At 40.9% G+C, this 17,446-nt stretch overlaps 1 protein-coding gene across 2 annotated transcripts in view; it reads right to left on the bottom strand.

The window, feature by feature from the left end:
• The window catches only part of PKHD1 (PKHD1 ciliary IPT domain containing fibrocystin/polyductin), a 4,356,595-nt gene that overhangs the window by 1,068,823 nt on the left and 3,270,326 nt on the right, over positions 1 to 17,446 (bottom strand). For both annotated transcript variants that reach the window (XM_069605754.1, XM_069605755.1), the window contains one exon: positions 6,479 to 6,628. In XM_069605754.1, coding sequence (XP_069461855.1) covers positions 6,479 to 6,628 — 150 coding nt within the window. The remainder of the gene's footprint in view (positions 1 to 6,478; positions 6,629 to 17,446) is intronic.

Here is a 17,446-nt window from a genome sequence, read left to right as displayed (position 1 = left end):
TTTCTAGATTGCCCTGCGTTTCACTTGTTGGTGTCGTTGATTGTGGATAACCTTGTCTTTTCCTCCCTTTTTAATTGCTGGAGTGCCATTTTGCTCACCCTTAATTTTGAGCCTAACTTGTCCAGAATTGATTAGTGGTTATTGTAGTGTATTAAGATTGTGATTTTCTGCTGCTTTATATTAGTGAACTGTTTTATAACTGATGGTGTAAATAAATGTATATTCTTTTATTCAGAAACCTTGAATCAGTGTTTGCTTGGACCATAGTAATTGCTGTCCTTTGTGTATCTTCTGATACTGCTCACTACACTCCTGAGATAAGTCTAGCTGCTCACCCATTGCTACCACTTTACTGTGTAGTACAGGCTTGTACCAAAGGTGAATTTGCACTTGCACTTGTAGTCTTAATTGTGTGTGGAGTTCCCAAAGGGTACTGCATATGATTCTGCCTCACAGGCTCTCATGTCTCCCCTTCTGCTGTCGGCATCTTCAGTAAGGGTCTGCACTCCAGACTGCATCCCAGGCTCTGCAGCCTTCAGGAATCACAACTTGCTTTGTTGCGGTCCATTCCTCATCCTCGTCCTGCAAGTGTCTCCAAAGTTCGTTGCTTGCCAGGCTGCCTTCTTGCACCTCATAGCTGTCTGGACTCCTGCGCCGCCACCAGTACCTTCCTCTGCCATGAGTTGGAGAACTCCATTCTCCTCTTGCCAGCATAGCTTTGAACCATATAGAGCTGATGGTCTTTTCCCAACGTGTAGACTACTGCTTATGGTTCTTGTGGGTAGTGATCATCATCACTCCTCGCCTTCTTCTCATCTCATTTGTTGCATTGCGACGTTGAGAAGGGTGACATTGAACTTCATTGGGAATAATCATCACTACTCCCCGCTTCGTCCTCGTCTCAGTTATTAATAACCTAGTCTTTAGGAGGTATGGTTGTATACTGGAAACAGACTTTCTTTTGTGGTTCAAGGATATGCCATCAAGGCATGAGGAAGAGAGAGAGAACATCCCTAAAAGGGAATGAGGGTATGTTACTGGTTCTGATGATGCCATGTTATGCCCCTGAGGGTCACCTCCCCCTATGCGGTCCTCCCTCATATAGCTGCCCCAGTGTCAGGAGCAGCTAGCGGCTGCAGTCCCCATACCACATGTGAAGAGTTTACCTCGAGAAAAAGGAGTGATGACATCATCAGATTCATCACAGAACACAATACACAAATCTTAGTTGTTAGTATAAAATTAAAGAGAGAATGATAGGAAATGGGATCTACTACTATATAGAAGACACTGAAATAGGCACAGGTCATGGCATCTCCACTCGACCAACATATTTGACCTCGGCCAAATCGCCTTACCTCACAGGCCTAATTTGGTCTATTTCTCAAATTTAGATCCCCAAAATGATTCAGTTAATGTTGGACTGTATTCAAACAAACAAACAATATCATATATCTAGCATTGTAAGTTTCACTTGATATAAGATGGCAGTAATTGGTTGAGTGTGAACTTGGGCTTATAATGCAGTAGTGACCATATGATGTCTGCAGATGGCGTATGAAGAGCAATAGATGTAAGGTAGTACAAATGGGCATACGTGGTTGTACTTCACATTTCATAGCAGTGACTATCATCTGAAGTCATATTACACATTGGGACACCCTGTAGTTAATATAAGCTTAAAAAGTATCCTGTTCTCTGCTTTAATACTATTTGTTATTTTATTAATTGTACATATCTGGCAAGTTTGTTTTACTTTTGAGATGCCACTTCAAGTGATGACACTAGAGCCAAGGTCATATGGCATCATTTCCTCTGATGCTGTCAGTGTCAAGGGTCATGTGGTGATACTTCCAGTGATGTCATTGGGTATGTGATGTCACTTCTGCTACCTCTGGCATTTTGGTGAGTTGTCATCCCTGCCTGCATATAAAAACACTTATCTTTACCACCGCAGAGGCCACAATAAAATAATCGAGAATGGAAAAAAGTCTTCTCTGCATATGCCCCAAACACCTCTGAAGAACATGTCAACATTCTTGATGAACTCTCCAAACCCCAAAATTCAGCATTTTCCTCGAAACTTCACTCTCCATGTGAAAAAAAAGCTTTCAAAATGATTTATTGATAAAGTTATTACCATTCCTCACAACGGTGCTCCATACGCCCCTCCTCTTCAGCCTTTTCTAATTGAACAGAGCATACTTCGATCTCAAAAACTCAAAGTGGCAGAAATATTTAACTTTGTAAGTTCAATGATTTCTGTGATCAAAAGATGTATTGATAATTTTTGCCAAATCGAAATACTTGGTGTGTTTATTTTGGAAAAGGATGTAAAGGAAAGTAGATGTTACAGTAAATGGAAATGCTATTGATGAAGCTCATTTCTATAATTATTGGTTAACAGGATTTAGCGGCTACTTGACAGAAGAGGCCATATTTGATAAAAATTAAATTATCTTTGTCACACTTGTGTTCTGCAGTTTTCAAGTTTGCTAGCAGCTTTGGGAATAGGGTACTGGTCCCAGTATATTGTATAAGTTGTAGGAAGCCCATGCATCTGTCAGTGGGGTGGAGTTATGAAGCCACTACCCTATCCCCAAACTGATGGTTTCCAAAAACGTATCCCCAAAAAGTTTCTGGGCTTGCCTAAAAGTGTTTTTGAATCTTTTAGTTCACTTAGATTTGGTGACAATGAACATCAAACCTATATTAAGAATGCTACTTTTGAATCAATTTGTGGGTAAATACAAGGACACCTTGCCGGCAATTCTTCACTGTGAATAAGTGGAAACATTGAAACATGTCCTGTTTTGTCAACCTTTTTATGATGACAGGAGATGTCCTCATCTTAAGAATTGCGTAAATAATTACAGACTCAGGTATGGAAAACAGGCTGAAATTCTATGAAGGACAACTGTGTCCTTCAGGGTAACATTTGCTGTTGTGAACTTTATGCTGTGGAAATTATCTGACAAGAGAAGTATTAATTTAGCAAATATATCTTTTGGTATGACAGTATCATTTCTGTGTTATGATGCAATTGGTTTAACTAGATTGTGTGGTGTGTTTTTTTTTCTTGTCTAGTAAAACAAATGTCAAATAATGCATATTTATTGACTTCACCAGCTGTCCCTTCATCTCCTTCTTCTTCCCCTACATCTCGTGACCTGACATCCTCTTTCTACTTTCCTAAATTAGAAACTCAGACTCTCCTATTAACCTATCGCTTTCACAGCACTCTCTTCTCTTTTCTTCAAACACTTTTACCATCCCGTCAGCACCTTTCTATGACCAGAATGCTCCCTCCTGATTTCAAGAAAGCCACTGTCACAACTATCCTCCCATAAAACCTTAGGCCCATAACGTCCATCCGGTCTCTCACCATTGTGCTCTATGACAAGATTCGAGAGTCTATCACAGCCCATCAGCTCAAATATTACCTGAAAGACTACAGCATCCTAGAAATGTGGCAAGCATCCCCCACCCCCTTCAAAAGCACAGAATTTGTAATTGCTTCACTCATGAACATTTTGCAAATGTTTGCCGATGACGGTGGAACATGTGCTCCAATCGGCATCCACGTATCTGTGGCTTTTGATTTGGTCAATCATTAAATCCTTCTCTACCAACTATTATACATCAGGATCCAAGCATCTCCTTTATCCTGACTAACTTCTTTTCGCAATAACAGATGCCAAATCATCCTTCACTTTTGTAACAACCAGCCTTCAAATCCTCCGATATAGGACCCCCAGGGGACCAACTGTCCGCCCCCTCTTCAACCTCAATCTAATTTCTGTTGCTCAACTCATCTGCATCTTTTGATTCATGTTGAATTTGTTCAAATCCTCATGACACTGAATTCATGTGAGACTGAGGAAAACCCCCAACGCCAAGGTGATAAGCTCCACTGATCGCTGGCGGCCATACATTACAGGATGACAACTGTGAAAATTGTGGTGCCTGCCCTCAACACTCATGATCAGTGAAATATTTGGGGATGTATCTTAATGTCAAATTCTTACTACATACCCAAATAAATTCATTTGTCAGATCCTGCTTCTATCACCCCTACTCTCTTATGAAGGTTCTGTTATATGTGATGTTTAGCCACAGAGTCACAGTGGTCAACTAACTAATGGCATTCTGGTTGGACTATGGTAAGCGTGCCTACTTTAATATTCCCTCAACTCTACTCCACAGACTTGAAATTCTCCATAGCAGGATGGCTCATCATCTCTTTCAATTTACGAAACATGATTAAATCACTTCACCTCTATCTCCCATTAACTGGCTCCATGTTTCCAAACATATTGCCTTCAAATATCTTTGCATCCCTCTTTGCTATTTTTACAAGCGTGTCCCCCTTCCCCTAATGCACATTCAGTCAATATACTCCTACTAGAAAATGTAGCTCCTTTTCTAGATCCCTTCTCAGCACCCTTGCTTTTCCAGCTATCCCATGCTGGTGACACACTTTCCACACGGCTCAAGCTGCCAACCAGCACGGATAAAGAATATTTCTAATCACATGCCTTTTACTGGGCCCTATAAACCTTGCTCTTACAGCATAACTGACTCCACTGGACTCTGTCCTTACCATCTACTTCATCAGGACCATGAGATTCGCTCAGTGTTGAATGCTTTGTGCAATACCTTTGGAAAATAAATACAGAGTGATTGTAGAACTGATTCATTGCTAGAATCTAACAGACCAGAATAATTTGATACGATAGCCATTGCCGGAAGGTCTTCATGCTGGTAGATGAAGTCGAATATCTCATAGTAAATTGACAAGCTAACAATTGCTGGAACATCTTAATGCACGTAGATGAAGTCTAAGAGCCCAGAGTATCCTGATAAGCTGTCAATTCCCTGAAAGCTTTAGGTTGGTAGATGAAATTTAGAACTCTAGAGTAAATGTATAAGCTATCCATTCCCTGAAAGTCTTCAAGCTGGAAGATGAAGGCTAAGAGTCCCAAGTAAAATGATGGGCTATCCACTGCATGACGGTCTTCATGCTGGTAGATGAAGTCGAAGATCCCAGAGGAAACTGATAGGCCATACGTTTCGTGAACGTCATCATGCTGGTATATTAAGTGTTAGAGTCTTGAGAAATTACATATTGCTTAGAATTTAGCATGATGCAAAACTGATTCAAAAATCCACCAGTAACCAGAGAAACTTGGCACTTGAAATATTGCAGAGAACCAAACCCGTTAAGGCCAGACTGAATTGATCAAATGTTCAATACTTGAATATCATATGGTAAGAAACTGAGTTTCAGGTACAAGACGAAAATCAAGACCCTTTAAAGCCTGTGCTCTAAAGACTCTACCAAAAGGCCCAATAAAATACCCTGAGGAATCTTCACACTTAAGCTTTTGTTATCACCTTTGATATTTTTTAGGTTCTAGGAGGAGGGACTAAGTATGGGCACAGAGGACCTTCAGGCAGCCTCTTCATGTATATCTATGTCTGGACCACTTTACTGACCATTTAATATGTATTGGTCAACAGAACTTACATTGATGGGTGACTAGTGAAGTAATGGGCCTCAAAAGGAGTCACCCCTGCAATTGCATCTTTTATTTGCCACTCCTGCTTAGGGGTAAGGTGGCAGGGCATTAGGTCATGTAAGAAAAATAGATAATGACGCTGATGCTTTACATGAATGTTTTCATTCTGGGCCTTGAAATGCTGGCAGGTGTCTCTGCAGAACCCTGTCAGATGTTTACATTCCCCTGTGCTTGACCTGTTACATGTGAGAACAGGCGCAGGAAGACAGATACAGTGGCATCTGCAACATAGATCATACCTTTACAGACAGATTGAAAGGATAAACTCCATTTATGAATGCAAGAGGCTTTCCCAAGAGAAGAATTTTTCCTGAATCAGACTGTGTATATGATATGATAGGTTATTTATAACACGCTTAATACCCATAGGTTTCTAAGCGCAGACCCGGGGATCGAGCCTGTGCTGCTCCGTGTCGTCTTGCTTCCAAGGCAAGCACATTGCCCCTGAGCTATCCTCCCGAGACGATATCACATCTAATGCACATCAATAATTTGGTTTCCTTCATCTCCAGCCAACTTCCAATCTTGCATTAAACACTATGCTCTTTAAAAGATAGGTTGCTGGGTAAAAACATATGATATAATAACAACATTTCCAGACATATTACCAGAATTCTAATACTTCCAGTTCTTTCATACAACTAATGTTTCATTGAAGTGAACACATTGGAAGGCATGCTGTTTATGAACGTCGAGATATATGTTGTTTTATGAATTGCCAAAATTGACAATGGGACATCTATATATTAAAATCCATGTATGCAAAAAAATATCAATTTAAATGTGCAGAGTAGATAAACGTTCACTGTATATGTCACATAAATTTCAAAAACAACAATGTAAATTAACAGTGTCAACTTTTTATTAAAAAACATATATTGTTTGTATGCATCTACCTGTGAAATATAGTCCATTGCTTCTTTTCAGTTGCCCAACCTGAAGTCTACCAGAGCACGGAGTGTCAGACACGATCTGCACATGGCGAGTTAGAAGGCCAACCTCTGCAGCCAATGAGAAAGTCTGCTCTTCTACCCCATGGATACCACCTAAAGGTTTCATAAGACAGAAAAGAACATATCTTATTAAGGTGCCTATCAGAACATCCAAGCTGAAAGATGACCCCAGAAGTTACCTTGTTGCAATGTTACCAATTTCTTTTGGACTCTTTCCTTGCAATGTCACAAGTGTGTTATTTGAGAAATCAAGGGCTTGGCAGGTGGTACACCCACAGTGCTTTTTGTATATGTCAAGGAATGCAATCTTTCAATATGTATTCAGAAAGACTATTTTGATGTTGGTAAAAGCTTAGTGAATTTATATTGGGTCCAATTCACAAAAGTTATATCCAGGAACAATCGATGGTTAAGACTGGCAAATGTGCTTACTTTATGCCATTATAATTAAGGCTATTCAAGAAAGTACTTAATAACAATTTTCATACGAACATAACTGTCAATGAAAAACATGCTTCCCCTTAACAATATGTGCAGCCATAAAAAAGGAAGCTATCCTAAGCTAGTGGTTATGATTGGTTTTTCATACCACGCTTAATAACCAGAGGTTTCTAAGAGTGGACCTGGGGATCGAACCTGTGTTGCTCCCTGTCGTCTTGCTTCCAGGGAGAAGCTTGTTGCCCCTGAGCTAGCCTCCCGAGAGGATCAGCAAAGGTACGCATTCTGGTTATGTAAAGTGGGCATGTGAATAGGAAATGGGTACACAAAAGTGGAATTTAACAATGCCTTCACAATAGTAACAACATATTTAAAACTTTTCAGAACACAGTTAAGTTACACTGTGTGTCGAACCAGAAGAAAGACTTAGACTAAGGTGTGTCAGTTTTCTGAGGTATTATTCAAAAACAAAGAAAATACCAGTCTAAACTTCATCCTATGAGGGAAGTTCCTTGCCTAACAAACTAAAAGCAAGGGTGTTTGTCAAAGTCCAAAAGAAATAGTCCTTAGTCCAAATTCTATTAGCTTATTAGTCTCAACCACTTATAAGAAAATAACAAAAAAAACAGGTGGCCCAAACTCTTGTACCTCTTTTCGATAGGTTTTAAAAGTTCATCCATTTCCCACAAAACAGTTCATAACCTCTCTGCAGGTTATGTATGTCAAAAATCAATGCCATACAATTAACTCTCTCAGAGAAGACAAGGTTTTCCTAATAAAATTCCACCATGTTTGATTTATTTGGTGCTTGACAATGTTCTACTTAAGAACTCCAGGTTCTCACTCTTTCCAATTGTGTTTGTTATATTTAACGGTTCTTGGACTTCCCAAAGTCCTCTGGCCCTCTGACAGAAGTCTGCCTACTTTACCTCGGTCTTGGAGGGGCATCTGCCCGTTCAGGTTTTCGTGGCTCCCGTAATCCTTAAGCCTTTCCCCCGTGAATGTTAAATTCTCTCGCTTTCTTAGGGCTCTCCAAAGTCCTCTGGCAATCTATTGGTTTACTTTAATTCGACTTAGGTAGAGGGTCTGCCTGCTTGTGTTCATTAGGTTCCCATAATCCTTGTGGTCTTCTCAGCCTCGACTTTTAAAGTTTCTTGGTTTCTCAGGGCTCTCTAAAAAACTCCGGTCTTCTGATAGGCTATCTTTAGCTTGGTTTTCGGTAGAGTGTCTGCTTGCTCAAGTTTATCTGGCTCCCATAACCCTTGTGACGTCTTCAGCCTTGAACATTAATGTCTTTCACTTTCTCAGGGGTCTCCAAAGCCCTCTGGAACTCTCTTGTGATTGTGTTAGCTTGATTTTGGTATGGTGTCTGCCCATTCAGGTTTGTCTGGCTTCCGTAACCCTTATGGCTTCTCCCGCCTCAAATGTCACTGTTCGCTCAATGGCTTTAACCCTTCCGGGAGTATTTGCTTCTCTTCAGCTGCTCGTCTCAACAGTCAATGCACTCCTCATGTGGATCTCTGTGTTGTGGGCTCTCAGTTGCAGTCTGGTCACAGCATCGCTTAACGGGCACAAGTCCCACCATGACTTCTGTGTAGTCGCGCCACCAGGCGACATGGTCACTTTACCGCCTATGCCTCTTTCTTGCTCTTGGCTTCTTGGCCAGTCCAAATGCCAGCCTTCTGGCATCTTACAAGTGATTTGTTTTCTCTCCATGCTTCCGCTGGCGCTGTGGTCTAGCGTCTCTCCGCCCCTCTGGGACGTCTCCCTGTCAGAGGCTCGACTTCTGTGTAAGATTCACTCTCCTCCATTCATGGTTAGTCGTGGTTTTATGTATGGCATCCCAAACAAAAGGGGTGTGTCATTCTTCTTTGGCTGTGGCATTCAGGCACAATACAGGATAACCTGAAGTCAAAGAGGTTGAAGAAATGTCACTGTTTGGTCAATTTAAAACAGGGTTAACAGCAGTCTTTCTGATTCCCATGTAGGCAGATAATGTGCTCTGGACAGAGAGTTCCTTACTGGGATGGGAGTCCTTGTCCTCAAGACAGTGTTACTGAACAGGCTCATCTCCCTGGCCTCAGAGGGGGTGGCCCCCCACTGGGAAGAAGGGACAAATAGTGCAGATACGCACAACTGGGATTATCTAGATGTAAGTGTGGTATGCGTTTAAAGTGAAGTATGAGAGTATAAGAAATTAGATGTGCGATCATGATGGGATATGTGTGGCACTTAAGAGCATGTGGCCAGGGCAGTCTCTGTCTTGGCGGAGACAGCTTGTGGAGCCCCTGAGCACAGAGAGGACTCTGGTCGGAGAAGGTGATCCCTTATCTGGGGAAGTGTGGCACCAGCAAATAGGGGTAAGCAGCAAGGGCAGTGTCCAGCATCAGTGGAGAAAGCCAGAGGAGCGTGCTATGGACCAGAGGACTACGGTGGAGCCGGGATGGAGATGAGGGCAGGTGGGAAGGGCATTCTATGGCATTGGAAGAAATGGTCCATTGTGCTTGTGAGAACCAAGAGGACCCGGTAGAGCAATAAAGCCCTTACCTGGGGAAGTTAAGTGTGAAGTACTGATGTGGAAGGGGCAGGTGTCAAGGGCAGTTTCTGGCATTCCCTAGAAAGGCGCCTACGTCTCCCAATTTAGGGAGAGTCCTTGGATTATTGATTTTCCACCAATGCTATTATAGTGGAATACAATGGACCCCACAGGCTATCCAGATGATAAACCCTTGAAATTAAGTAAAGGGCAAACGGGCCAACAGCAACATGTCAGAGTATTACCCAGTGATCATTACATTTTACTAAGTCTGCATCTTGCTCTGTCTTTGCGTTTAGAACTCTGACTATTATTTTAGATATTCTAAAGACCTTTTAGTTGTAGACTTACTAAATACATCACTTGACAAATGTTGTTGTTCTCAAAAGGTTAAAAAGATTCTAAAACACTGGTCAAAAAAGAGAAGCTCTTTCAATATTCTCCCCTATTATTACAAACTTGCATGAAGCACTGACAAGGAAAAACATGTACTGAGCACTGTTCAATAAAACATATACAATAAAATCAAATACAGACTAAAAACAAAGACTGAAATACCAAATCAAACATTCTAAACCACTAAAATCATGTCCTAAACTAAAACTAATGAAAAACTATCCAAATACAGAAACAATCAGTATGAAGTTCAAGGTGAAAAGCATTCCAGAAACTAGACCACCAAAAAACTAAAATACTGACTTCCAGAACCATGACTCAAATCATTTCTACATTGCAAATAATTGTGAATGGTATGGATTTCAAGATGGAATGCATTCCATAATGCAACTTCAGCACCTAAAAAATATCTCTTACAAAAGGCTGGCCATGTAATCCTGGGGACCTTGAGTCTTAAAATCTCCTGGCAGTGTAAACTTCTAGAGCCCCTAAACTCTTTAATGTATCTGCAAGATAGAATGGCATAGACCCATAGATGGTTTAGTAGGAAATAAAAACCAGTTTGAAAGAGATTCTTGCTTCTAAAGGAAGCCCATGGAGACTTTTCAAAATAGGAACATTCTATCAAACTTCACAGCAGCACCCAGGGTTGATCTAGCTGCAGCTGCTTTTAAATGTGCAAGTCGAGATTGGGGAAGCCTCAGCATTAAACATTACCAAAGTCTATACAAGATAAAACTAACCGATCAACCAAAAGTCGAAAATGAGCAGAGGAAACAAAAGATTTAATAGCTTTGCAAAAAAAAATGGGAACATTAGAAGATTTAATTAAGGAATTGATTTGTGGATTCCATGAAAGGTGGGAATCAAAAAGGAAACCAAAGGTTTAGCTTTAAGGAGAAAACCCTGTGTTTTTACCTTTAATGTTGATGAAAGCCAGTCACCAATCAATTTGAGATGTTGAAGATTAATGAGAAAATAGAACAAACTGTCTTTGAAGGAATCATTAACTATTAAAATTGAAAAGCTGTTAAGGGACTTAAGAAGAATAATGATAGATTCCCTAAGGACTTAAGGGGCAAGGGAGGGAATGGCAACACATCTTGGAGAGCTGTTGTACTGGACAACAGTAAGAAATCGAACAGTACTGCAAATGAGAGGAAAGGCATTAATTACCTACCACTGAACATAAACAACCTTAAGCAATCTCACTTCAACATTCCCTCAAAAGGTGGTGCTTCTATGCCTTTTAAAATGACGGTCAGGTCCACTGGATGTAACATAACCCAGGAGTCCCAGCTTGAGCTACTAACTGGGGAACAAGCACCCAATGCCAAAAAGAAGATTCCACTAAATAGGGAGCCAAAACCCAAGATATAACAGATGTTCCTTGTGGTCATAATTAATGAGGATGGAAAGCATTCCTAGTTCCACCAGAGATACATGTTCCTTTGCGCCAAATGGCATCCACATATCCTGAAAACAAGCACATCATGTCACCAAACAATAGGCCTGATGAGCTGTCTGAGACTCTAAGCAAACTATTTCCTGAAACATCCACCCAGACTCCCAACATATAGTATCTCTTACTACAAATGGTGATCTCCATTGATATTGCAAATTGAAAAAAACAAAACAACCTATGCCCTCAAGCAAACAGAAACTTAAAGCGATTGACATGATTAGGATCTTGTTAAAGGGAACAAACCAGAAATCAGCAATTGAGCTGATTGTGTCTGATAGAGAGAACACCAAACCTGTGAGTGTAACCCCAGACAATGTTTACAAGCCCCATGCTTGCCTTGATTGTCAAAGTCTAAGTACTAGTGTGATGAACATAGTGTCAACACTAGCAAAGATCGTAAGTGATGTAGCAATGATAAAAGATAAATTATCACTTATCCCGAAGGACGCTTGACCTTTCTCTATCCCCCAATATTCAGCTGAGGGTAACATTTTCAAGAGCATAGGCAATACACAGAACCACCAGAAAAATATGTTAAACAAATCATACAGTGTGAGTAAGAATGCATGTGAAGATCTTGTGTAGAATGCTGTTGAACAGAAGACCAAAGAAAAACATCTCAAAGTCTCATCCATTTCTTGCAACCCTGTCTGGAAACATGTAATAGGGGACAGGGAGAAGGACAGTGACGACTCTCTGATCAACAAAGTGATTCATTGGATGAGGTCTGTCTGAGGGTAAAAATTCTCTATATAAAAATGCCAGCTGTATGTTTGTCTGATGCCGTCATGCGGAGTAGAGGCTGCCCGAACGCACAGAATGCTGCGCTAGAGGGAGCTGTTCCCTTAAGAAATACACAGGTCCAATGTGCATAGCTTCACCTGATATGACATTAGAGGGAGCTGTAGGCTGAGGATATATCATAGTCCTACTGTGTTAATGAAAACCTGTACTTTGGCCCGTGTACACGGGCCTGTACACTAGTCAGTAATAAAGGAAGATATTCCCAGAGTCATCAGACATCGAAGTGATTCAACTTTAATTCTGAACACATTTGAACTCACATTGATGAATAACACAATCGATTAAGGACTTTTTAGATTTGTTCTAATAGCACTTCCACTGAATGGTTCTATTATACAGTTCAGATCATAGTTCTCCTTCATTACCAGGATTGAAGGTTTTACACCCATGAGGAAATTGTCTAAAGAAACACAGCCTGCTCACCAGTATGCCCTCTACAGTTAATTTCAAGACTAACGGTTATTGAAATAACTGCCGCTAACATCCATGCTCGATCAGCTCAATAATTAATCCTGCCCCCTTCTCAAGCGGTTCGTGTAGGCCTAAGTTTATGTCAGAGCACAGCTGTTTTCCAAATAGAGGACAATGATTATACTAGCTTAATTAAGGTAATAATACTGATACTCTTGAACAAGATAGTGGATTGTGATTGGCAGAGGTTTAATACTGGTTCAGAAATAGTTTGCTTTTACGAAATGTGGTAATTCAATACATTTTTTAAACAAAGATATATGAGCTTCCATATCCCAGTTAAGAAGGGCTCTCCGGGTGGACTGGGTGTGGGTCCGATAACCTGTGTGTCTCTTCACATTAAGGGTTCTTTTTGACCGTTAGTATAAACATTCCAGATATTCAGATCATTCAGTGGATTTTTTATTCAAACACTTATTTTTCATTATCATTTATTTGAGATAATGGGAGAAATCAGTTTAAACATAATTCTCTGTCACATTCAAAAGAAGCAGGTCTATATTATTCTTGCTAGTGACTTCAATTGCAAGCTTCAGCTTGTAGAGAAGTAGACATTTATTATGATGATGCTGATGAAATATGAAATATCCCTTATGTAGATTGCAAATAAATTGTACCTTGAAATAAACTGATAGATATTGTAATTAAGAGAACTATACACACAGGACAGAGCCCCTGCAACAGATGTTTTCCAGAGGATCGGGCAGTAAATCCAACGTTTCGATCAGCTTTGCATTAGCCTAGAATACTCTATTATGTCCACCATGGAGAACTGGAAACTGATTAGCAACTTCAGGGTCATCTTGTGGTTAGAGACCGACCACAATCCCTTGCAAGCTGTATTATCCTAATCAGTCGGCCATGTCAGGCATTCTGAATAAGGTTACATGATATTGATCACCTTTTGGACTATACTTCAGTTTTGATACCAACACCACTTCAGATCATTATACGGAGAGCACTCAGCCTAGACTTAAACATGTTTTAACAACTAAAGCCACCAAATTTGTCTGATTTTCCATGTAACTGCACCTTGATGCCTCTGGGCTTAGTGCGCTATACAAATGTAAAAATAAATGAATACATACATTTGAGCCTCATTACAACCCTACCGTCCAGATGAAACACCCCTACCTCCGTAATGCGTAACCTTGCGCACTTATGTGTAACCAGTGCAGAATGTAATCTTGTGCAATCCTGTATAACTTGTCCATGTAACAGTGCCTTGATGCCTTTGGGTGTAGTGTGCTATACAAATTTAAACATAAATAAATAAATTAATTAACAGAATGTAACACAATGCGAAAATGTTAAAATTAGCGAACTGAGGAAGGAATAGAAAGGTTTGATAGCGAAGAAAAAAACAGTAACTAACTGACAGAAGGGAAACCTAAACATTGTTAGCATCAATAAAGATATTCATACTTGTTGGAATACAGTGGTTAATGGCAGAATACAAGATCCAACAAAGATTGATATTCATACCATCAAAGATCTGTGGGAGACCCATTTTGAAAACTTGCTTAATAAACCATTTTGCACATGTAACAACACTTTGTGAGGAAGCCATGAGAATATATTTGATATTTTTGCCCCTTTGACATCGCTATGAGAGAAGATGAAAGTGTCATTATGCCTACCCCCGGGCATCCAGACCAAGTCCATCAACCCCAGAAGCAGGCAGCATGTTACCTGGAGCAAACCCAGCAACCCTTGTTAGGGGCTATCTGGGTGGAGTCCTGGCGCCTATGGCCCCAGGCTCATATGGGACATCAGTCCTGGCGCCATATGCGCCAGGCTCATATGTTAAAACTTACCTGATGCAGACCATGCTGCAAGGGCATCCAATCCCATGTGAGGCTTGAAAGGACTATTTTATCTTAGGAACTATTGTGTTACTCGGGTGTGGTTGTGGAGGAATACTTACCTGGGACTACTTTGAAGGCTATTTAAACCATGCCCGAAGAGCAGCACATGCTTCGCGTTATTCTGCATCCAGCAGCATAACGCTCACCGTGTCTGCAGTCAGCATCCTGCATCCTGCTACCCCCGCCTAGAAAGAAGGGAAAGAAGAAGAAAGGTTAGCACAAGAACTTTACTGGATTTCTTACCTGATTTTGGATTCAGCGCATCTTCGAACCAGAAAGAGACTTCATATTAAACGCGTCGCATCGCCAGCAGCAGCGCTGCGCCATACTCACCGTTCCTCGCAGCATCTCTACGATCCGGTGCTGTCTCCATCACCAGGTTGCCGCATTCCAGCACCTAAGGGGGACAAGAAAACAACAAGGTGAGCCAAGGGAACAAACAAGGAAAATCTCTTGCCACCATATGCTTACCTGATTTTACCGCAGGAGGTATTATCCACCAGCACACCAAATCTTCCTACGCTGCAACTTCAAAAAAAGAGAAAGCAGCAAGTTAAACCTTGGCATCATTTACCGGACAGTGTTACAAAACACAGACTCTTACCTGAACGCTTTCAGCTGCCACAAGACGATCATCCTTTGGGTCTAAGCTGCAAAAGAAACAAGGAATTGGACAAGAGTGATTATTCAGACATTTTGAACTCTTTAGAACAATATACTTACGGCCTTTCGCCCGGAGGTTTGGAGCCAAGATTTGTCCAGAACTCTTCCAATAACCTCAAACCAGTGAAGTAACTGGCCATCAACGCGCCCCTGCATTCTTCGCAGGATGGAGAGCTCATCATACAAAACTATAAGGTGAGCTTTGTGAAAGGGAATGTCAGAAGTGATAAGTGGGGACGCAGTGAGGTGTTACTACTCAAATCCACAGGTGGCTAATTCCCTTTCCCCGTCTTTAGGAGACTACTTCTACGGGTCAAGCAGACAAAGCTAGGTGGGCCAGTCCAGTCAGTCATCTCTGCACTACGCATCACGTTGGTGGAGACCGTGGCTGTCCAGTTCCGCTCGACACCCCTGTGGGAGCCAGTTGAGCATAACAGAAAGCACTGGTACTTGACAGATTACCAGCAGAACTGTGTTAATCTGAACCTGACCTTTGGATTCCCTTTTTGTTCAATGTATATAATGGTATCGAGAACAAATATGAAACTCCTGAAACATGGAGAGGAGCTGAGATTAGCCCAATCTACAAAAAAGGGATTAATGAGACATCTATCAATTTATTTCTCTAACTGATGTGAGTGCAAATACATATATAGAAAAATATGACTCCATCATTTAGAAAACTGGGCTATAGGCAACAAGGTAGTATCTGACTTATAAGCAGGGTTTAGTCCTGGCACAAGGACAACCAACTATTTCTATTGCAACAAAAATTATTAACTATTTTGAGAGGACAACCTTTGCTCCAATCTTTATAGACATCCATAGTGCTTTTGATGCAGTAGCAAGGAGGGAATGTAGAGACACCCTGGCGGCATTAGGTATCACAGTGAATCCATTTTCTACCATAGCCAATTTTTATAACTATGCCTCAGTGAGATATGGCAAAGGGTGAGAAATCCTAAAACACAACATGGTCTAATGGATACCTTGTTTCTTATTTACACCCAGGTTTTCATGTCAGCACATGAAAGAAAGAAACTTCACCAGGTAAGAAACAACATGAACTTTCCCTGTTACAAGAGGTGTTAGGTAGGGCTGTGTTTTATCCCCACTTTTATTTTGTCTTGATGTTAACAAGTTGTCCAATACACTGAGAATTTCAAGCATGAATGTTCCACATTTAAGAGAGAAACCAATTGGCACCCTGTTCAGATGATGCAGTGCTCATTAGCAAAACCCAGAAAGGTTTACGCAAAGATTTGACAGCATTTGCTACCAAATTCGAATTGATGGGATTAGAAATGTATATTTCAAAAACAATATTTAATCTTGGCAAAAAAGATGAGTGTTGCATCTTTTTTCCTAAAGGAAATATCCTTTTGAGTGACATTTCTACAATTCTTGCCTTTTGTCTCACTGTATCGAGTTTCCCGAGTACCTACACATTTTTGTTCTGCATTTCTTGTCTTCTTTTACAAAGATTGTTTTTGGGTGTGTGTTTTATAGTTATATGTACAATTGATCTGAGTATACATATATATATACATATATATTTTTAGAGAAACTTCATTGGATAGTATATTTAGTAACTTGTGTACTATTGCTGTTTGGGTTGCTACTGTCCGACATCCACACCTCTTCTAAGAATATATAGCCTTTACTCAGTCCATGTTACCACACAAGGCAATGCGAATATGTTGCTTGGCTGTGCCTGTTTTACATTTATGGTATGAGGTTTAGCCACTACTCACCCATGCACTCCTGCAGAGCAGAAATCATTGGTGAAGCAGTGGGATTTCATTCAAACTGTGCTTACAGCTTAGTTTTTCGAAATAAAGGTTTGTGCAGTTAGCATTAGAAACACAGAGGATTTTTTGCTACTGTGGAGCTAGACATGAACTCTGCACAAACCTTGAATGCAAACAAGCTGCGTGAGGTGCATCAAGAAAGGGGACTCCCCTGCAGAGGTATGGTTAAAAAAGCCAAACTGCTTAAGAGCCTCTAGGATGCTTGGAATCTAGGATGATGACAGAATTCCAGGGGACCAGGAGCAATTTGGAGCCCTGGGCTCAGGTACATGCTTTCTCTGGGGGCATTGTGGTGGATAAGGACAGCAATGAAGATAGCAATTCACACCCTACCCCCAGGAGGACGGATAGTGTAGTCTCTCACAGGTCCCAGGGTTATGTTAGGTTCCAGGGTTTTATTAGGTCCCAGGTTTCTCTTAGGTCCTGTTGCTCAGCCAGTCCCTCTGTGGTCTCCATAGG

This window comes from Ambystoma mexicanum, chromosome 4p (genome assembly GCF_040938575.1).
Source record: "Ambystoma mexicanum isolate Mex_15411 chromosome 4p, UKY_AmexF1_1, whole genome shotgun sequence".
Taxonomy (NCBI): domain Eukaryota; kingdom Metazoa; phylum Chordata; class Amphibia; order Caudata; family Ambystomatidae; genus Ambystoma; species Ambystoma mexicanum.
This window is presented reverse-complemented; position numbering and strand designations above follow the sequence as displayed.